Raw genomic sequence first — 22,457 nt, 5'->3', positions numbered from 1 at the left:
TCAAAGAGTCCCTTTCAGCAGAGGCCTGGGCCCAACAAGGGCATTGCCATGGCGACAGTTGCCGTTTGCCGCTTCCCACCTGTATGCAGATTAGTCGCGAGGCCCGCTGGGATGCCATATGCCTCGTGCCCGCACACTTCCAACCCCCCCCCCCCCGCTTATTGCTACCCCCTTTAACAACCAGGAGGGCAGCAATTTAACTGATGCTCAACTGCAGAGTTGGTTTTGTTCCTCAGCCGTGCCAGAAAGAACTCCCCAGATGCCAGCAGCACCCTCCACGGTGCCTCTTCCCCAGCCCTGTGAAAGAGGCAGCCCTCATGCCAACTCATGGGGCCTTTGGGAGCCCCCTGCAAGGCGGGGACCCACCACCTCCCAGGCCTACCCCCAAAGCCGGGTCGAGGAACCAAGAATATCTGTGACGTCAGGGCACGTGCCTTCTTCCACCCTGTGGCGATCCAAGCAGCTGCTTAGGTAGCGTGACCTGAGAACTGGCCCTGCACGTGCATACGGGGCCCCTGCACGCACACCTTCCCCTCGCCCAAGGAGCTGCAATACATGGAAGGAGCCCCACCCCTCATCAATCCATGCCAGCGTGCCAATGCAGAGGGCAAGAGGCTAAAATCTCTAGCCAGGCCACAACAGCCATGGTCAGCAGGTACCTCACCAAGCCAAACAGTTTTTGCTGCTCACCTGCAACTGCAGAAACAAATTGGGAAGGGCTGCCTTGCCCGACCCCAGGCAAGGTCATGTCACACGGCTTGGGGGCTCACCCGTTCAGATGCCCTCTCACCAAGGAGTCGGTGGCTGCATCCAATAGCTCTCCCCTCCTTCCGTTTATCTCAAGGACTCTACGAATTCAGTTAGGCCAAGAGAAAATGACTGGCCCAAGGCAACAGAGTGCATTTTGTGGCTGGCGGGAGATTCGAACCCGGTCTCTCAAGCCTAGCTGAACACTGCAGACTTACTAGGCATATCTTCCTTGGGGAATTGGCAGGGGGCAAAAAGAGAAAAAGGCCTGCTAGCCCCAAACAGTATCACCGTCAGGGTGGATTTGATTTAAATCAAATTGATTTAAATCACTAGTCAGTAAGACTAGATTTAAATCATGGTTTTCTACATAAAGACTCCTCACGTCTAGCTTCTACTCCCAACAATCTTCTATGCATCGAATTTTTTGAAACTTAGCACTTAAGAGGTAAGGGGCTGGTTCCGTGTATAAACCTCTGGAAGAGCATAACACTGTGAATGAATTAATGGAATTAGTTTACCAAAAAATTTAAACATTGCACGAATATACAGCCTCATGCTACATAATAAAAAACTAATCCTTATTTCATGATGATAATCTTTGAGTGATAATGTATCTTAAATAGAAAACTCTCTTTAGAGAGATTTTTCCTCAAAACCCTTTTTATTTTTAAAAAATCCATTTTAAATTTTAAAATTGATTTAAAAAAAAATTAAATATTGATTTTTATCCATCCTGATCTCAGTCAGAGCTGAGTAGAACCAACATACCAAGACCTGGAGAGAAACTGGACAGAAAGCCCAGTCAAATCTATACCCTCTCACTAACAGCAGGTGCCCTCAACTGTGTTTTAGAAGAGAAAATAGTGTGCCAGCGTGTATGAAAAACCATCTCCTCCTATACCATCCAGGCCGCCAGTTAAGACCTGCCTCTCCAACCCTACTCCAGGGAACCCCATCGAGGCTTGCCTGGAGCCCACGTTGCTGTCTCTTAGGCACCAGGCCAAAACACGTCATTTACTGAGGCTTTTAAATCTGGGGTTTTATCTCAGCTTTTTAAAAAAGGTCTGCTTCAGTTTTCTGGGTAATTTTTACGCTGCTTATAACCGACAGCTTTTTAATTGTAAGCTGCCGCAAGCAGGGCTCTGAAGAGGTGCACAGAAGTATTTTAAATAAATAAAGAGAACCGTTGTGTCCCCGTAACCAAAGGCGTTTTTTCTAACAAGCTATTTCAGATATCAGTGCAGATGTCCCAAGAAGACAATCGAAGGGTGTTGCATGAACGACAAGGGCCAAAGGGGGACACGCAACCCATTTCTTGCTCGCCCCCAGAATGCACTTTAGAAAGTGGCTGTGTGTGAAGTTCTTATGAAGGCTGCCTGCTTCCTGTGTTTCAATGTGTGTCTGCTTTGCACTCCACCCTCTAACAAAACTGAAAGTAAGCTTGATAAAAGCAGCAAGATAATCAAACCCAGAGAGCCACCACAATTAGAAGAGGCTTGCTCCAGAGGAAAATGAATTTAGCCTCCTTGAAAAGAATCAGCAACGGCACAGACAGGACGCCCCATTAACTGGGGAAGGGGGGGGGGAGACAGAAGAATCTAAAATGCTGCGTTTTAACAATCAGGGAATCCCGCAGGAGCGTCTGCCTCTCCGAGCCGTTTTTGTGATTCAGAGGCCAACAGAGGGGAGCAGAGGAATTCAGACAGATGTTCGCGTCCAAAAAAGAAAAGAGCTCCAGCCCTCTCCAGTGACCATCTGTCCAGGCTTTACATTCACCAGCCAAGCAGCTGCTTGCAAACAAACCCGCCCATACCAGGTGCAAAGCAGCAAGAAGGCATCTGCCCTCTGCTTACATTTCATGATAGAGGCAGAGCGAGCCACCAACCATCCTTAATTTATCTGGAATTGACCAGAAGTCAGCTGCAAAAGCTCAAAGGTGCCTCCTTGAAGATTTAGAAGCCTGCACGATCAGGTAGCAAGCAAAACAAAGGGTTGTGTCGCGTAACCAGACTACTGAAATTTGGAGGGAGAAACGTCCTTGACACTGAATGGAAATGCCTGCCCTTGTCCTTGCTACTGATTGTACTGATCTCACACTATGTAATCCACCTTGAGTCTCAGTGAGAAAGGCAGGCTATAAATAAATAATAAATAAAAATGAAAAATTCAAGCACCATCAGTGCTGTGGCCAATTTCAGTATGCCAGATTTAGTGGCACCGGTTTCCGTGGGATAACATCTGCGCTAATGCCAGGCAAACAGCAGAAGCCATGGTCAAATGGAATGTCACTTTGGTGTCCTAGTTAAGAGCGGCAGGACTCTAATCTGGAGAGCCGGGTTTGACTCCCCACTCCTCTACTTGAAACCAGCTGGGTGACCTTGGGGCAGTCACAGCTCCCTCGGAGCTCTCTCAGCCCCACCCACCTCACAGGGTGATTGTTGAGGATAACAACACACCCCTTTAAAAAAACACACACAGGGCCACCAACACAAAGTGTGCGCCATCTGACGAGAATGCGCTTCCCATAAGGCAGTTTCAAGCACAACTCTCGGGGACTTGCGGGCTGCCAGTTCTAAAGTGGCAGACAAGGGGAGACGTTGTTTCCCACCATGTTTGCCTTCACTTGCCTGCCGTGTCTGCTAGTGTGAAGAATCAAGGAAGACACATACACGTTTCAGAGCAAGCACATCTGCCTAACCTCGTAGCCGTGCAGCAATGAAGTACCAGGGTCTATTTTCCCCTGCAGAAGTAAGAGACTGATGGAGCCTCTCTTGAAAGAAAAAACGTTTTATACCCAGAGAATCCTCCCCGCAACAGATACAGACCAGCCGGTAAGCGTCACTCAGCAAAGCATCTCTCTGGAGGATGGCACGGGTTCCCACTGAGGTTATCGCACTCTCTGCCTCCTGCCAACTCAGTTCTTATCAACTCTCAGCGCACAGTCCTTGTCCCAACACCCTAACAAGCGCATTTCAGCACACACATCCATTTGTTTCTGCCTGAAAAACCCTTATGCAACACAGACAAACCTATAACCAAAAGCATTCTGTAGCACCTTCAGGGTTAAGCCACTTTCAAACCTGAACAAAAGGCAGTGCTTAGTTGCATTTCTAGCCTGTAAATTCTCCCTCTTTATGCAAATCTGTTCTATAAAGGTAATGGGCCAACCAAAGCCACCTACTTTTCTTTTAAGTCCAGCTTCAAGGATTGCTTTAATAAACTAGCTCAAGAGCTATTATTTGAACTTTAACAAGCTCGCATCTGGCCCATATACATATTTAAGAAAATTAACAAGCTGAGTGCTCCAGTGGCAATCTTGTGCACAGACTACGAACGGCAAGTAACGAACAAGCAACGCAGAAAAATACACATTCCGTGGGAACATAGGATCCTGGAACGCACAGCTCCAGCTTTCCAAGCCTCGGCAAAATGTTCACAGCAATATATAAGCCTTAAGTGAATCCTTACTCTTTCAAAGTTTAATGTTCAACAGCCCTCCTTTTCTCACAGCTGCAAAGAGATTGTGAAATCTGCCGTAAGCAAAAAGATCCTATCACTCACAAACCTAGATGCCAAAGTCAGATTATACCATATAACACACAGTGTTGGCCCAAATTGTTGGGGCTTCAAGTTTGCAAGTTAGATTTCAGAGAGACAAACACTTCCAGAGTTTGAAGACAGTGACACATAACAGTGAGCGCGTTACAAAACCAGAAGCCGTGCCCCTCTGGGCTACCTTGCAAGGTTGTAAGAATTACGACAAGATAGCGAACAGGAAAGCACTGTACATATGTTCAGTGTGTACCATTATTATTAGCAACGCAGGCAGCAGCTCCCAAATTCTACTGCTGATGCTCTCTGCCAAGCACACGGCATTCCAGTCCATCCTCGAATGACGCTGTTTATACAGACTGGGAAAGGAGAGGGAAATGCAACAAGTGTACAGAAAGGACAGCTTATTAAGTGATAGAGCAGTCACTTTGGAAGCACACCTCCATGGAATGCCTGCACTTCAAAGTGACCAAAACCTGAGACTCTAAGAACATTAGACAAGAGAACAAAGGCAGGGCTAAGCAGCAAGCAGTAAAAGGATTAAGAGCTCTGGAGAACACATCCTAAGCTTTGCAAAGAAGAGTCCCGTAAGAATTTCAGCAATAAACCGGCCAGAGGTGTCCCTGCAGGCTTCAGATGCTCTCTCCACTCTAGCATGTTATCAAAACTCTATGAAGAATATCTTGCATACATAGCGAAGTATTCCAAAACGGATCAGGCAATATTGATTAGATTCTTAACGCACATTAAAAAAACTGGCTACTTGCCCTGGTTTCTCCCAGAAAAGTTCTAACCTGTGGTTATCCACAGCACGGCTTCAATGCATACAGCCCTAATTTTCATTTACTGGGATAGAAATGTAAAGCTGGGATACCAAGGGTCATCTAGTCCAACCTCCTGCACAATGCAGGAAATGCACAGCTACTCCAAAACAAATTACAAATCTCAAAGGTTATATGTTAAATACATTTTGTAAATTTTTATATTTTTGATTCTTACAAAGGTGCAAGTGCTCAAATGTGATACTCTACAACAAATATACTACAATAAATATACAGCTAATAAACCTTCATAAATAATCATAAATATTCACCAAGCGTCCAATCCTTCCAGTCAATTTTGAATGCCAAATGCCAGAGTTGTAAACTATATATTCTTAGTTTTTGTTCTATTTCAAAGCTGTTAATATCTGTGTGGAGCTTAAAAACTATAAAATATCTGTGTGGAGAATCCTCAGATGACAAAATTGCCTAGTAGTTACAGCTGAAAAAATCTCCCAAGATTGGGCTATGAAGACCTGTATGATCTTGTTCTTTGTTCTGTTTCAAAGCTGTTGATATTTGTTTGAAGTTTCAGAACTGTTCATATCCGTACGGAATATCTTCACACAACAACATTGTCCAGTGGTTAAAGCTAAGACTATCCAAAAATGGGCTGTTAGAGCCTGATGGGTGTTGCCAGCCTGCTTTCCCGTTAAGATAATGTCTTTTTCAAAGGCTCAAATCAACATACAAACCACTCCAACACCACCACACTCATTTCCTGGAAGACGGCAACGGTCCGTCGGCTCTTTCATCTTCCAGGAAATGAGCTTTGAAATAGAACAAGAACTAAGAATATACAGTTTACAACTCTGGCATTTGGAATTCAAGTGGACTGGAAGGATTGGACGTTTGATGAATATTTATGAAGGTTTATTAGCTGTATATTTATTGTAGAATATTTATTACATTTGAGCACTTGCACTTTAGTAAGAATCAAAAATATAAAAATTTACAAAATATATTTAATATATAACCTTCGAGGTTTGTAATTTGTTTTGAAGTAGCTGTGCATTTCCTGCATTGTGCAGGAGGTTGGGCTAGATGACCCTCGGTGTCCCTTCCAGCTTTACATTTCTATCCCAGTAAATGAAGACTAGGGCTCTATGCTAAGTTCGCTACGTCTTTTAAAGCGTCTTTAAAGCGGAGACCACAGGACTGAATGAAATGGCAGTAATGGAGTGCAAAAATATGGATAAACAACTGAGATTTCGTGGCGTCCCGGAGGAAGATGGGAAATCCGCCCAAGAGCAAATTTTGGAAATATTAGCAGGATTTTTGAATAAACCATTGGAAGAAATTGCAAGCAATATTGATGTGGCGTATAGAATTAACGTATGCAGCCCAGAGGAATTTACCGAGAGATATGCTTGTGCAGTTAATTACAAAGAGAATGAAACAAGAAATTATCAGCAGGCAATTCCAAAACCCACTTGGAATGGATGGGGAAAAAGTGAGAATAATGAAATTTGTTTTGGAGTGTTCTACACTCGGAGGACCCCTCTTATCTGGCTCTGCCCAGAGGAAGGCAAAAACCTCCAGGATCCCTGGCCAGTGTGATTTGGAGGAAATTCTTTCTTGGCCCAAAGCGGCAATCGGCATTACTCTTGACACGTAAGATAGGGTGATCATAGGGTGATGAGAGCCCAGCACCAGATGTCAAGGAATTTTCCAACAAAGATCTGTAGCATCTTTGTTACAAATAAAGTTCACAGATTCCTCAACTGCGACCAAATCCCAAAGCAGGTCCAAAATTTGTAGAGTAGGTCTACTCCTGACAGGGGCTTCAGTCAAACTCAGACTCGGCAATCAAGAAAAGTTCCAACTTACACGTCTTCAAAGATCTCCACATCTGTCACGATGGGGGAATCTGGGGCAACACCTGTTTCAAGATACACAAGAGAAATATCAGTCAAGAAAAAAGACAGAAAGTGACAACACAAAACACTATACTCCTGAGAAGTAAAGAATCTGCTGGACAAAAGCATTTGGACTTTATGGACTTACAGGGAAGGAAGGGTCTATCCCTCGTTCCAGCCAGACAGCCCTTGCTGCAGAACTGGAAGCATGGATATGCACTCAACTACATATTCTTCCTACACCAATGATTTGGGTTCAGGTCAACTGCTTAAGTTGGTTACGTCTGCTGCATTGAGGGTCCAAAGCAGGAAGCATGGAGCACGCTGTTCCTCAGGAAGAAGGGCCGATGTCCCCACATACTAACATGACTAACACCAAAATAGTAAAGAGTCCAGTAGCATCTTTTAAGACTAACTAACTTTATTGTAGCACAAGCTTTCGAGAACCACAGCTCTCTTCATCAGATGCATGGAGGGTATGCATCTGATGAAGAGAGCTGTGGTTCTCGAAAGCTTGTGTAACAATAAAGTTGGTTAGTCTTAAAAGATGCTACTGGACTCTTTGCTATTTTCAACTACAGACTAACACGGCTAACTCCCCTGGATCTACGACTGATACCAGTTATATGTAGCTTTGAGGAATGGGTATGGTTTGGTTGCAGAATGGGGGACTGAAATACTCTCGTGCCACGTGTCCCCTGGGATCCAATTTCTCTCTGCCTTGCCTGCCTGACCGCAGCAGGAAATAATAGAGGGGCTGGAGCCAACCACGATGGGTAGGGCGTGCTGTAAACATGTCAGCACCTGGCAGTGCTAATTTTATTATTTATGTCACTTGTACCCTGCTTTCCTCCCCAATGTGGCTTAAATCATACTCTTCTTCACTCTATGCTCACAACAACCCTGTAAGGTAGGTTGGGTAGATACTGTGTGGCTGGCCCAAGCTTCCATGGCAGAGTGGGGATTCGAACCCATGCCTCCCCATTCCTATTCTAATGACTACACCACATTTGCTCTCTTGAAAGACTGGTGCTACTATCTATGCCTCCGAGCACAGAGCATGAATAGAGGGAAGGGACTATGGCAAGTGATTTCCTTCTATAGCACACTTCTTTTAACCTACAGGTACACAGCCCTCAAGAGTCCAGCCTTCCCATAAGCTTCGCCACCTCTCCCTTGGCTGGCCACAGTGGCCACTCTGAAAACACACCTGGGAGAAGAACGAGGGAGTGAAAACCTCCCTCTATATCCACACCTGTAGCTCAGAGACACCGGCCCTTCCAGCCCCTGAACAAGAGGTGCAGGAAAGCGGTCGGTGCAAAAACATTTGGCGTAACCTCCAAAATCCTTTGCTGCTCTCAACACACCCACATTTGACAACTTGATCTTGGGAGGCTTCCAGCCTGGCCAAGCCTTCAGGGCACGGCGCCCAAAAGGGCCGCTTCCATCACCAGCAGTTTATGCTAAGAGTTCAAAGGCCCAGCAACTGCTCTGAAATCTTATCAAGCAAAATACAGCAGAAGGTGGGGAACTAACGAGGGGGTGGTTTGAACGATTAAGAGAAAGTATCCCTCTCTCTTGGGAGCAAGAAAGTAACTTGCAGTTGTGCAGGACAAGCAAGTCACAGGCAGACCTCATCCCTTTGATGCTCTTACAGTCATAGAACCATAGTATCATAGGGTTGGGACATCTAGGGCCATCTAGTCCAACCCCCTGCACAATGCAGGAAATTCACAACTCACTCCCTCCGACACGCCCCCAGTGACTCCTGCTTCATGCCCAGAAGATGGCAAAACACTGTCAGGATCCCCAGGCAAACTGGCTTGGGGAAAGTTGCATCTTGACCCAATAGGCATTAACTTGTGCATGTAAGAAGGGGCCACAAGAACTGAGCACTGATGTAACCCTTCCTGCCCTCCCTCTCACGATCTGCTCAGGTTCACACAATCAGCATTGCTGTCACATGGCCATCAAGCCTCTGCTTAAAAGCCTCCAAAGAAGGAGAGCCCACCACCTCCCGTGGAAGCCTGTTCCACTGAGGGACCGCTCTGACTGTCAGGAAGTTCTTCCTAATGTTTAGCCGAAAACTCTTTTGATTTCATTTCAAAAGCGTCTCCGGGACAGTGGGGTACTTGGAAGATTATTCAGCAGCTCCGTGCCTAAAGCTGTTGGGAATCCTGGGCCCCGAATCTCACGGCTCAACACTGGCTTGACCCCTGGCCCAGGCAAAGCAGAATCTCCAGAGCTGAGTTACTTAGCAGCTGAAAAGCCAAACTGTCCCACCTTGCAAGAGAGTTGTTCTTAGAAAGCCACAATACCTAGTCTCTCCTGCTGGCACTGAAGTCAGGTTGCCGCCTAGGGAATACTCCTGAAGTTCCTGCCATGATGCACTTCCTACCCAGGGGGTGGGCAGAGGTAACACGAACTCCTGGGTGGTTATGTGCAAGACCCATCACCCGTACCTTAGCATCCTTTCAGCTGGGGGCGGGCTAAAGCGGGTCATGTCTCAGGCTTAATGCAAAGGGAAAACGGGGCAACTCCCCATGGGACGCATGTGCCCAGCATCTCTTCAGTGCCCAGGCCAGCACAGCACTGATATGCCAACAGCATGCAAAGGGAAAACGGGGCAACTCCCCGTGGGACGCATGTGCCCAGCATCTCTTCAGTGCCCAGGCCAGCACAGCACTGATATGCCAACAGCATGCAAAGGGAAAACGGGGCAACTCCCCGTGGGACGCATGTGCCCAGCATCTCTTCAGTGCCCAGGCCAGCACAGCACTGATATGCCAACAGCATGCAAAGGGAAAACGGGGCAACTCCCCGTGGGACGCATGTGCCCAGCATCTCTTCAGTGCCCAGGCCAGCACAGCACTGATATGCCAACAGCATACAACTTGCAAAGCATCACAGCTTACTTGCAAAGATACATCAAGGCTTTGCAATATACAGCTGCCAGGCAGCACAGTGGTTAAGTTGTTCAGCTGCGACTCAGCACTCTACTGGTTCGAATCCCACTACTGCCATGAGCTCAGTGGGTGGCCTTGGGTCAGCCACTCCTCTCAGCCCCAGCTGTATCACGGGGATAATAATTATACTAACTTGTTCACCACTCTGGGTGAGGCACTAATCTGTCTAGAAGAGCGGTATATAAGCGCAGTTATTACTGAAGCATCCTAAAGTGCATTGGGAGGGAGAATGGGGGCACCATAGAGGAGAGAAAGTCAGGCACTGCCAGCAGCGAGGGAGACCAGCGAGGAGGCATCTAAGGAGGCCAGTGGGAAGAAACAACAGCCCCAAAGATGTAGCAAAGGAAGAGGTAGTTGTGGTGTCCTCCCTTCCCACCCAACCCCACTCCTCAGCCCGCAACAGATGGGGTGGGGAGAAGGACCAAAATGGCCCAAACTGCAAATGCTCTCTCATTTGCCACCCAGAGAATCCCTCTGCAGCACCAACTGAACCATCTTACAGCTTAAAAGCCCCAGCAGTTTCCAAACGGCTCAGATTCTTCAGATGGAAGCATTCGGACTGCAAAGTCATTTCTGACAAAGCTTAACCATCTTTACTGTAGCTTAAGCTTTCGAGAACCACCATTCTCTTTGTCTTGCCTCTGACAAAGAGAGCTGTGGTTCTCGAAAGCTTATGCTACAGTAAAGTTGGTTAGTCTTAAAGGTGCTACTGGACTCTTTTACTATTTTGCTACTACAGAAGGACAGGGCTAACTCCTCTGGATCTCTGACAAAGCTTAAGCCCTGCAAATGGGAACAGAGTGCCCTGCTATGCTTATGCCCTGAGAACAGCAGCTTTGCCAAACTACTAGACATCCCAGAGCCATCACTCATGAGTTCTAGGGTGCCTCAAGGAGGGCCACAGGAGTTAGACTGCATAGGCTGGCACAGGGGGGCACACGCTGTTGGCACCCTCGCCCCTCCAGGCCAGCCAGAATAATCTGCTCCTGTTGTCTGAGCTGCTGTGGGGCTGGGGAAGGGCAATTCAAGAGGTGCTGCGCTCCCAAACCACCCCCCCTCAAACTTCAGAGAAAGGACAGGCTGATCTTTCCCCACTTCCAGCTCACAAGGTGAGAGGGAGAAGAGCGGGTGGCCAAGCCGCTACTGACCCGAATCCTGCGAAGACTCCGACGAGACCGAATCCTGCGAAGACTCTGACGAGACCGAATCCTGCGAAGACCACTCCTTCTTGAACGCCGTGCACAGCTTCTTTTTCCTCTTTGGAGTGTCACAATCACTGAAAGAAAAAGAAATCAAGAGATTCAGAGGAACAGCCTCAGAATCCAGGGAGGGTGAAATTATAATGCTCTACAGTTATGGAATTAGAGCCTTTTGTTTTTTACACAGAAAAGAGGGACGTACTGTAAGGAAATCATTCCAAGAGACGCACTGGTAAAGGGATAGGAGCTGTAGACTATACAACTGCATACTGTTTGTTGCTATAATATTCCTACTGAGCAGCTACCATGTTGTTTAATTTGTCGTGTCGAATTGCTCAGGTTTTTTTCAGCACTGTATCTGCTCTGTATTGGATTTCTGTAATCTGTACCCTTCTGTATTACCTACTGAATGCTCCAGCCCCTGACTGTGTTGATTTACATTGTTTAATCTGCCTGAGTCTCGGTGAGAAAAATGGACTATAAATACTGCTTATGCTTTCAGCCCCATTTCAGCTCTGTGTTGAATTTCTGTGAGTTTTCAAACGCCGGCAAATTCGCATTCCGTAGTGCACTGCTTACTGAACACCCTAGCTGTATAACCTGCCTTGATTCTTAATAAGTGGACTATAAATGACAAATAAATATGTAACAGGACCCCAGGGCCAGATGTGGCACACGCGATTCTCCTGCAGATGAAATGGTCAAAGGGCCCCGATTACAAACCCAGGACAGCAGAGCTACCAATAACTAACAAGTGACACCCTTCTCGGCTTCAAGAGACTGACGAGGAGTGAAAAACATAGTAAATGCTTGGGGCCCCAACTGGGGAAAAGGTGAGGGATAAGTGAAATAAAAGTAAAATGTGGGAGCCCCATCTAGTTTAGACTAATTCCAGAGGGGGAAGCCATATAATGTCCAGAGAGCCTCAACTCTCCTGGCTTTCTGTAAACTATGCAAAACCGAATTATTCAAAAAGGCTTTTGACTCAGTTAGGAGGGGTGTGTTGTAGGAAGGGGGTCTCAGATGCTTCACTAATGAGTTAGGGACCGTAGACTTCACCACTACGTTGCCTTACATATTATCTGTTGCTTTAAGTATGTGCTCCCAAGTAAGATCCTATTGGGTAGTTCTAGGTTGTCTAATATCAGTCCTAGGATTGCTTATAGTGTTTCAGCATTTCTTCAACTCTGTACTGGATTCCTGCTAAAGCTAAATCAAAAAGAGTCCAGTAGCACCTTTAAGACTAACCAATTTTATTTTAGCATAAGCTTTCGAGAATCAAGTTCTCTTCGTCAGATGCCTGATACAGATGCCTCTGTATCAGGCATCTGACGAAGAGAACTTGATTCTCGAAAGCTTATGCTAAAATAAAATTGGTTAGTCTTAAAGGTGCTACTGGACTCTTTTTGATTTTGCTACCACAGACTAACACGGCTAACTTCTCTGCTGCTAAAGCTAAGTCTTTGTAAACTTGCATTTATTTACCTTACAGCACTGTTTATGGAAATACTGACTGGATTAATCTCATACTGTGTAATCCGCTTTGAGTCTCAGTAAAGGTGGACTATAAACGACATTAAAAAGTTATCATAGTAACAACAGAGACTCTCAGAGCACCTTAAAGATTAACAAATTTTCTGTAGCAGAAGCTTGTGCAGACTAGAGCTATCTTCAGGCTGCAAGATATAGCTGGTGAGGCTGCTATTCAAGCTGTCTTCCCCCCCCCCTTTTTTTCTTTTTAACATGCAGGCCAAGGAATAGTTCACCAACACCTGAAATCTGTATTTGCCGTTCTGCAACACTCGTCTTAAAGATATGTGACTCAGTTCCCAGTTTATCATTCTGCAGAACTTCCACCCAAGTTGGAGACGCTCACCAAGTATCACCCCCCTGCTTTACATCAACCGGGCCAAGCCCCTAATCCATATCGCAACTCTTGAGATTCCAGTGTGGAGGTATGCAGCTCACAGCACTGACTTCCCCTTGTCTGGGAACTTGATAAGAGTGGCAGCCCCAAAGCTTAATTGCCAACCCGAGATATACTGTTTCCACACACCCATCTCCTCCACCCAAAGTGTTCTTTCCTTCCGAGTAATGCGTGCGGTTCACCATCTGTTTAGCCATATCCTCTCTGAGCAAAGGTCAGAAATAAAAGAACGGAGCATGGATCGGGGCCCAGAATTTCACACTCAGACCTACGTCTGGATTACTGGCCTGACCTGCCTGTGGGCAGAGTCAAGGGAACCCAGTGCCACCTTGTTTCTTTTGCTGGACAAGATGGGCAGTCTTGAAAGCAACTGTCAGTTATGCTAAGTGCATCTCCTGGCTTTAAGGGGAGGGGGGAATGCAGCCAGACCACCACAGTATTCCTTCTAATTGGGGGTGGAAAGTAACTGGGACAGAAGAAACAGAGGCCTTAAAGGAACAAAAGCAGGGAACTGACACCCCCCCTCCTACACACACACACACACACACACACACACACACACACACACACACAGATCGCATTAGGTCCTTTTGCACCCAGCTGAATTCAAGCGGCAAGATTCCAAAGCACGCTGAACTCTCTCAATGAAACCAAGGGGACAGCAAAACACTGCACACTGGGGCACGATCCAGCCTGAAAGGCCTCCTCAAGCCAATGTGGACTACCACCATACACTCACACAGTGTCTTTGACAGGCAGCCCCTAACAATAGCCCCCCCCCAGCCGCTTTTGAGTCCAGGCAGTGGGGAAGATCCCCCTGGCCCTTTTTCACAACCAGCGGCCATTTCCTTTACAGAGCTCAACTCTGTGTGGGAAAAGAAAAGGCCCAGGGACGCCACCACGTGCCATAAATGCAGATGTGCTCCTTGCACTGCGCATTAGTAACGCCATGCACACCCAAGGCCCTCGCTTCTTCTCGCCCAGAAGTGAGAGTGGAGAAGGAAGGGTATGCACAGCGCAAGCCCCAGGGCAGGCCTGGCTGGAGAGACTCCAGGAGTAGCTGAGAAAGAGGAAGAGGTTCAAGCAAGGGGGGCAGGGTGGAGAAAAGCCCCCCCCCCCGCCCATGAAACTGGAACCCTGAGGAAGGGCAGAGAGGTTGCAGAAGCACGCTTGCAAGAGGAAACCTGAGCATTTAAGGGGGAACCATTCTCCTCTCTTCCAGTTTCCAGGTTTAAGGAGCCATGGTCGACTCAGCCCCACTTTTATCTCCCCATCTCTGGGAAGCGCAAGATGCCTGCGCGCGTTTACTCAGAAGCAAGTCCCACTAGCTCCCGGGTCGCGGTACAAAGGAGGCACTTTAACCCCCAGCCCCCGGCAGCAACACCACGACCCGATCTAGAAACAGCACACGGGCCTCCTGGCAGCCTTCCAAAATTAGGGGGGAAAGAAGACCTGGGGGGAGGCGGGGGGGTAATGATTTCAAATCAGTTATCAAGAGACCCCGGCAATAGAGTCTCTTCTCCCCTCCAGCTTTTGGTCCAGTGACCTACAGCCTAGCAGGACGCGTGTCCGGAATTCACACGTTCGCGTGGCCCCGCACAGAGAGAGAGCGCAGAAGAGCCTCCCGGAGACCGGCCTGCCCCATCCGGCCCTTCCGAGCAGCGCGTAAACTTGGCGCAGAGGGGCCGGCTGGCCTAGGCCGTTCCCCGCACGTGGCCGGCTCTCCCCTGGTCAAGCGAGGCAGCGCCGCCCGGGCAGCCCGCGGGAAAGCGGCCCTCGGCGGAGGGGACGTGGCGCCCCGGCACCGCGCTCGGGCGCCAAGCGGGAATGCGGGGGGAGCTTGCACGCAGCCCCTCGGCCTCTTAGCGACTCCCCCTCCAGTCGCTTCCGTGCATGGCCGAAATGCAAAGAAATGCTCCGGCAAAGGCGGCGCGTTTGCAAGGGGGGCGCGAAGAAGGCGCGTTTGCAAACGGGGGACGGCCCGGAGAGGCCAAGCCCCATTTGCATGCAGCCCCTTGGCCTCTTAGCGAGCCCCCCTCCCCCCCCTCCAGTCGCTTCTGTGCAAAGCCGAAATGCAAAAAAATGCTCCAGCGAAGAGGGCGCATTTGCAGGTGGAAGACCGGAGGGGCCCAGCCCTGCTTGCATGCAGCCCCTCGGTCCCCGAGCGGACCCCCCCCCCCCGCTCCCCTCCGGTCATTTTGCACGCCCGACCCGACCCCCGCCAGCCCCCCCCCCACCACTCACCTCCCCAGCCCGGCCAGCTGGTTCATATTCAGGGCCAAATCGGCCACGGGCGACATCAGCCTCTCGTCGGCGGGGAGCAGCTGCCGCACGCCGGCCGCAGGGGGCGGCTTCCTCGCGCGGGGGGCTTCGGCGCCCGGCTTGGAGGGGTCGGCGGGAAGCCCCGCGAGCTCCATGTGCAGCAGCTGGAAGCAGGGCGCGACTTGGAAAGCCTGGCCGGTAGTGCACCGGGGGAGCCGCTCCCTCGCAGCCTGGTGGAAGGGGACCAGCACCGGCAGCAGGGCAGCAAGAGGGCCGGGCGGGCGAAGCGCTGCTCCGAGAAGGGGGCTCGCCTCCCCCGCTGCAGGCTGGCACAGTCCCCCCCGCCTGGCTCCGGCTCGTCCCTGCTCGCTCTCCCGCGCTGCGGCTGCTGCAAAGAGGCGGCGCGCGGTGGGAAAAGGCAGCCCGGCCCAGCTCCGCCCCGCACGACGCGGCCTCCTTTCCCCTCCTCCCGCCGCCCGGCATTTATATTCGAAAAATAACAGCGCCAAGAGGCGCCGGGCCAGCCAATGGCTGCGCAGCTGAAATTGGCAGGAAACCCGGGGGGGGGGGGGCGGGGGAGGAGAATGCATGCTCCGCGGCAAGGCGGCAGGGGCGCCTCCTCGCGTGCAAAGGCTTGCGGGGGACCCGCCCCGTTCCCCAGCGTGATGCAGAGTGCTTGGGCTGCATTCGTCCCTCTCGTGCGCTGAAGGCGCTTTCCTGGCTTCCAGTTGTCCCACTGGCCGTTCGTTAACCCAAAAACGCCCCCCCCCCCCAAATCTGGATTTGAGACCTGTGCAACACAGTAGAATTGTAACCCGCTGCAATGATTCCTGTATCACCCGCTTCTGCTGCGTTGTCTTTAGGGTTGCCAGCCTCCAGGTAGTGGCTGGAGATCTCCCGGAATTACAACTGGTCTCCAGGCCACAGAGATCAGTTCCCCTGGAGAAAATGGCTACTTTGGGGGGTGGACACTATGGAATTATGCCACGCCAAGGTCCTTTCCCTCCCCATACCCCGTTTTCTCCCTGTGTCACACCCCAGATCTCCAGGAATTTCCCAACTTGGAGCTGGCAACCCTAGTTGCCTTTTATCTTGTGACCCATTTTCTGTGTTATTAATACAGTGTTTACTCCAATGGAGCTGGATCAAGATGGGTAGCCCTGTTTGTCTGTCTGTAGCATCAAAAGAGCAAGAGTCCAGTAGCACCTATAAGACTAACAACATTTGTGGTAGGGTAGGAGCTTTCATGAGTCACAGCTCACTTCTTCAGATACCAAGAGCCCAGTAGCACCTATCTGACTGACAGAATTTGTGGTAGGGTAGGAGCCTTCATGAGTCACAGTATCTGAAGAGGTGAGCTGTGACTCACGAAAGCCCCTCCCCTACCACAAATTTGTTCATCTGATAGGTGGCACAGGACTCTTGCTCTTTTCTATGACTCTAATGGAAAGCTAGTTCTTTCCCCCCGGCCAGGTAAGCCATCCCAAAACAACCAGGGGGTGTCTTACGCTTGCTTAGGTAGCTGTGTTGGTTTGCAGTAGAGCAACAAGATTTGAATCCAATGACCCCTTGGGACTATGAGCTTTTGAGAGTCAATGCCCCCTTTATCAGATACAAGTACGAAAGGGACAAAGGGAGCCCTGACTCTCAAAAGCTTATACCCTGGAGATCTTGTGGGTCTCTTAAGGTGCCACTGGACTCAACTCCTGCTGTTCTACTTGCCCGGGATGCTTGAGGCTGTTCCTGCATTGGACAGGGGGTTGGACTAGCTGGTCTGTAAGGTCCCTTCCCGCTCTAGGAGTCTATGAAATGCATAGAGGGTGCGTGATGTTTGGGGACATTTATCTGAACATTTGTAGACCACTTTTCTCCCCAAAGGGGCCTAAAGCAGCTTCATACTAAAAAGATCATCCTATGATATAAAAGGCTAAGCGTGTTCCAGACAACTCACTTCCTACCCTGGTGCACCACCAGAGGGAGCTGCTGTGGAGGGAAGCCCAGGCTGGGATCTGGTGCTGAGCGGGCTGCAATGCCTGCCCCCCCTCCCACCTTTCCCAGCTGGGATCAGGAGCAGAGCAGGTAGCAATGCGCTCCCCCCACCCCCCATTCACTGATTTGGGATCAGGAGTGGAGGAGATGGCGATGCTAATGCCCACTCCCCACCTTCACCCAGCTGGGATCAGGTGCGGAGCAGGGGACAATGCCTGCCCCACTCTGGGATCAGGCGCAGAGCAGGGGGCGATGCCCACTGCCCAGCTTCACCCGGCTGGGATCAGGAGCAGAGCAGGGGGCAATGCCAGCCTGCCTTTCACCAGACTGGGATCAGGTGCGAAGTAGGTGGCAATGCCTGTCCCCCTTCACCCAGCTGGGATCAGGAGCCAGTTTGGTGTAGCGATTAAGAATATGAGACTTTAATCTGGAGAACCGGGTTTGATCCGCCACTCCTCCACTTGAAGCCAGCTGGGTGACCTTGGGTCAGTCACAACTTCTAGGAGCTCTCTCAGCTCCACCCACCTCACAGGGTGTTTGTTGTTGTGGAGATAATAATAACATACTTTGTAAACCACTCTGGGTGTTAAGTCATCCTGAAGGGTGATATATAAATCGAATGTTGTTGTTGTTAGAGGAGTTGATAGCAATGGTAATGCCTGCCCCACTTTGCTCAGCTGGTATCAGGAGGAGAGCAGGTGGCAATGCCCTCCCCGCGCATTAACCCAGCTGCTATTAGGTGTGGAGCAGGTGGCAATGCCCACCCCTCTTCACCCAGCTGGGATCAGGAGCGGAGCAGGTGGCAACGTCCGCCCCTCTTCACCCAACTGTGATCAAGAGTAGAGCCCTTGATCCTTCACCTGGTCGGGATCAGTCATGGAGGAGGAGGAGGCAATGCCCGCTTGCCCACCCTCCCCCTTCCAAAACTTGTATTTTTTCCCACAACAGGCTTTTTAACTAGTCCGAAATAAAACGTAAGTATTAAACATGACGTGTTAAACAAGCAGTAAATCTTATTGCGTAAGCAGAAATACAGTGCACTGAGAACAAGGTAATGCACACATCAACAGATAACACATACCATACACAGCAGTATCTGCCTAGGAACCCAAATGTTAGCATCTGTGGGCAAGTTTTCTGTCTCAGGCTGCATGCAGCCTGTTAGCCGTGTCCCGTGGAAGAGAGTGGGCAAGATGAAGATATCTGAGTTCGGCCTACCCTGTGTTCTTTTTCTGCACCTTACTCTAGCATGGCATCACAGGAGCACATGAATGTTTCTCATTAGACTTTTGTTAATAATTATAACATAATAATAACATTCGATTTATATACCACCCCTTCAGGACAACAGAGCGGTTTACAAAGTGTCATTATTATCCCCACAACAAACAGCCTGTGAGGTAGGTGGGGCTGAGAGAGCTCTGAGAGAGCTGTGACTGACCCAAGGTCACCCAGCTGGCTTCAAGTGGAGGAGTGGCGGATCAAACCCGGTTCTCCAGATTAGAGTCCCGCCGAGTCTCGCCGCTCTTAACCACTACACCAAACTGACTGGATATAAGAACTTCCAGCTGGCAAAAAATGTGCTGCTCCGAAGCTCCTGTTGTCCCAATTTACAGAACATAAAACAGAGGCCAGAATGTCAACCATTATTCTGCTGTGAATTCGTGGCAGAGATGGGTCCAGCTTGGAGCCTACCAAGGCATGTCTGGCCTTTGACCTCTGTATGACTCTGTGGTCCAAAGCAGGCAGTGCCTTGTAGTTTTCATCTGCATCTGACGAAGAGAGCTGTGGTTCTCGAAAGCTTATGCTACAGTAAAGTTGGTGAGTCTTAAAGGTGCTACTGGACTGTTTTCTATTTTGCTACTACAGACTAACACAGCTAACTCCTCTGGATCTTGTAGTTTTCAGATTGCACCGCTGCATCCGCAAAACCAGTTCTCTAGGCGGCTTTGTTTCTGGCACCTAAAGACCTCTGCCAGATGACGTTCTAAGACAGAAGAAAACAGACTCTCCCCAGATGATCCTGAGCACAAGACCCTTCCTCGGCTAGCTTGACCCAGACAGGCAATTCCAGCGCAGAGGCCTGGCAGTGCTTCTGAAAGAAGCCCCTGCTTGGGGCTGGGCGGAGTTCTTCTCTGTTGTTCAGGGAATGACTGGCATTCAAGAGGCACAAATTGCAGCTGAGGGCACAAGCCACAAGTGACGCCTGACACAGGTTGGACACTTGTCAGCTTCCCTCAAGTTTTGATGGGAAACGTAGGCATCCTGGTCTTGCAGCTGCAATGGAGAGCCAAGCTGTAGAACCAGGACGCCTACATTTCCCATCAAAACTTGAGGGAAGCTGACAAGTGTCCAACCTGTGTCAGGCGTCACTTGTAGCTTGGCTCTCAGTCTCACAGGCTGAGGAAGCCTCCCTTAAAACACTCCCCTCCCCTCAGTTAAAGCCAAAGCATCAGGATAGTTTGGAAAGTAACAGCAAAATTACTTTCCAAAATACTCTCCTACAGCCCTTGAGTGCCTGCCTGGACAATCTGGTCCATGTCTGTGGCCCTTGGAAGCAACTCCCTGCCATCTGAGCTTCCCTTCCTTGGGAGCCCCACACACCCTTTTCTGGGGTCCTGCTGGCTTTGTGAAATGCCCTCTGGGGTTGGAGAGGAAACTGGAGATTCTGGGAGTGGAGCCTGGAGAGGGCAGGATTTGTGAAGGGGAGGGACTTCAGCAGACAACAAAAATGCAAAGCATGCGTATTGGATGAGGGATACATTTCTGGGTAACAATGTGTGTGAACAAAATCCTGGATTCTGTAAATAAAGATGGAGTGCTAGCTCTAATTTGGGATTTAATTGGGGCTTTTTTTCAGGGGGAACACGGGGGAATGGAGTTCCGGCACCTCTTGAAAATACTCGGCAATAGTGCTTGAAAATAATATGATTTCAAAGAATCCCGTGTGTTTCTTCCTCATTCCCCTCTTGAGAGTTCCATCACCTCTTTTCCCAGAAAAAAAACCCCTGGATTTAATGATTTTTTAAAAAAAAATTAAAATCTGATGCTAACACACAATTAAATCTGAGGTGTGTTTTTATATGCTGTTTTGGATGTTGAAAGCCAGTAGCTCTAAACAGCAGGATTTGAGTCCAGTGGCATCTTAAGAGACCAACAAAAAATTTAGGGTGTAAGCTTTTGAGAGGCAGAGCTCCCTTCTTCAGGCACCTGACTCTCAAAAGATTGCACTCTGAAAACCTTGTTGGTATCTAAGCTGCCATTGGACTCAAATCCTGCTGTTCTACTGAGGACCAGCACAGCTACCCGCCTAAAACTGTCTCTAAATGGGTAGTTCATCACAGTTTCCAGTTTTTCCATTCTCAACCAAGAACAACCTTGTGTGTGTGTGTGTGTTTTCAGGCTATTTTGGTGGAGATTCCAGCATATGGAATTCTTGGGGCTGAAAAAGTCAAGCTTCATGGGGAATTTTCCTAAAAGAAAGTGTTTTAAGTGACTGTAGTAGAAAATGTTAGATGTTTCTTCTTTAAAAACCACGTGCCAAATAGTTTATTTTGTTTATTGCATCAGTAAATGGTTATTGTTCAAAATATAAAGAAGAGATGACCTCAGGTTGTTGAAATCCAATCTATTGCATCTAAAGGTTTGGGCCTATTGCCTTCAGCCACAAAATGCACTTTAATTAGATTATGGATATTGCCTTCAATTACAGTATTCAGAGATGCTAATTTTCAGGAGCTGATTTTCTGCACTTCCCACCTCTGTGTAACTCCTAGCTTTAATCAGGCTAATTACATTTTGCATTTATTTATTACTGTTATTAATAGTCTGCCTTTCTCACTGAGATTCAAGGTGGGTCACTCAGTGTTAAGTTAATACAATCAACATCAGGGACAATAGACATTGCAGTTGGGTATAGAAATGCAAATTTGCAAAGGTTTGAAAACACGAAAACAAATGCGAGTTACGAACAAGTAGAGATCCCACCACAACTTACTAACTCAAAATTCAAATTACAAACACTGTAGTATACAAAATGAGTATACTATGTGCTCCAAAATACTAGGCAAAAATTCACTTTTAAACAAAGCAACCAACATTGGCAAAAATTACACGTCGTGTTACCACAGACCTCTTAAAGGGACATAGTGCAAATATAAATCAATGAACACTCTTTGATTCTCTGATACAAAGATGTCGTATTGATCTAAACAGTATCCTGTTTAAACGGGTCCAGAATCTCTCAGGTAAGTTACAAAGGACCTCTTAAAGTGGCATAGTGCAAATATGAAAGCACGCATCTGACAAAGAGAGCTGTGGTTCTCGAAGGCTTATGCTACAGTAAAGTTGGTTAGTCTTAAAGGTGCTACTGGACTCCTTTCGGTTTTGCTACTACAGACTAGCACGGCTAACTCCTCTGGATCTATAGTGCAAATAGGCATCAATATACACTCAAAAAATCATATATAGACATCAGATTGATCTAGACAGTATAGGTCCTAAATTTTTCAGGTAAATCCAATCAAGTGTCCTCGTGTAATGATTTCCAAAATTTGCTAACTCTCTTCCTTTTTTCTTCAGAGGAGAAGACGCCCTCAAGGCCCCGCTCGACAAGGAACCAGCTTGCCACCTCGTTTCCAGTAATCAAAAATCACCTTTATCACCTGACATTTTCAAAGACTGCAATGTGTGTTTCCAAAGGACCACCTGGGCGTTCCTTGGAAACATACATTGCGGTATGACTTGTAATTATGGACTAAATTATGCACCTTTTGGAGAGCTGTCTTTGAGAGGTCCATGATAATATGATGAAATTTTTGCCAACATTGGTTGTTTTGTTTAAAAGTGAATTTTTGCCTAGAATTTTGGATTACATATTATACTCATTTTGTAAACTGCAGTGTTTGTAATTTGAATTTTTAGTTAGTAAGTTGTGGCGGGATCTCTACTTGTTTGGTTAGAGGTTTGGAAACGAGCAGAAATCAGATACAGAGCTGAAATAATGCTGAAATAAAGCATAAGCCATTCTAAACCACATTCACCACATTTCAAAATTCTGAGTGCGTTGCAGGTACCATGGACAGCCAAAAAGACAAATAAGTGGGTACTACATCAAATCAAACCAGAATCCT

At 48.3% G+C, this 22,457-nt stretch overlaps 1 protein-coding gene across 2 annotated transcripts in view; it reads right to left on the bottom strand.

Annotated features, from left to right (window-relative positions):
* Positions 1-15,688, bottom strand: part of LOC129337046 (M-phase inducer phosphatase 2-like) — a 34,337-nt gene extending 18,649 nt beyond the window's left edge. For both annotated transcript variants that reach the window (XM_054990508.1, XM_054990509.1), the window contains exons 1-3: positions 15,319-15,688; positions 11,097-11,224; positions 6,954-7,005 (exon numbers count right to left, since the gene is read on the bottom strand). In XM_054990508.1, coding sequence (XP_054846483.1) covers positions 6,954-7,005; positions 11,097-11,224; positions 15,319-15,491 — 353 coding nt within the window. In that variant the 5' untranslated portion in view covers positions 15,492-15,688. The remainder of the gene's footprint in view (positions 1-6,953; positions 7,006-11,096; positions 11,225-15,318) is intronic.
* Positions 15,689-22,457: the final 6,769 nt, after the last annotated feature.

This window comes from Eublepharis macularius, chromosome 10 (assembly GCF_028583425.1).
Source record: "Eublepharis macularius isolate TG4126 chromosome 10, MPM_Emac_v1.0, whole genome shotgun sequence".
In the NCBI taxonomy this organism is placed as follows: Eukaryota; Metazoa; Chordata; class Lepidosauria; order Squamata; family Eublepharidae; genus Eublepharis; species Eublepharis macularius.
Note: the sequence above shows the minus strand (reverse complement) of the source record. Positions and strands in the feature narration are given on the sequence as shown.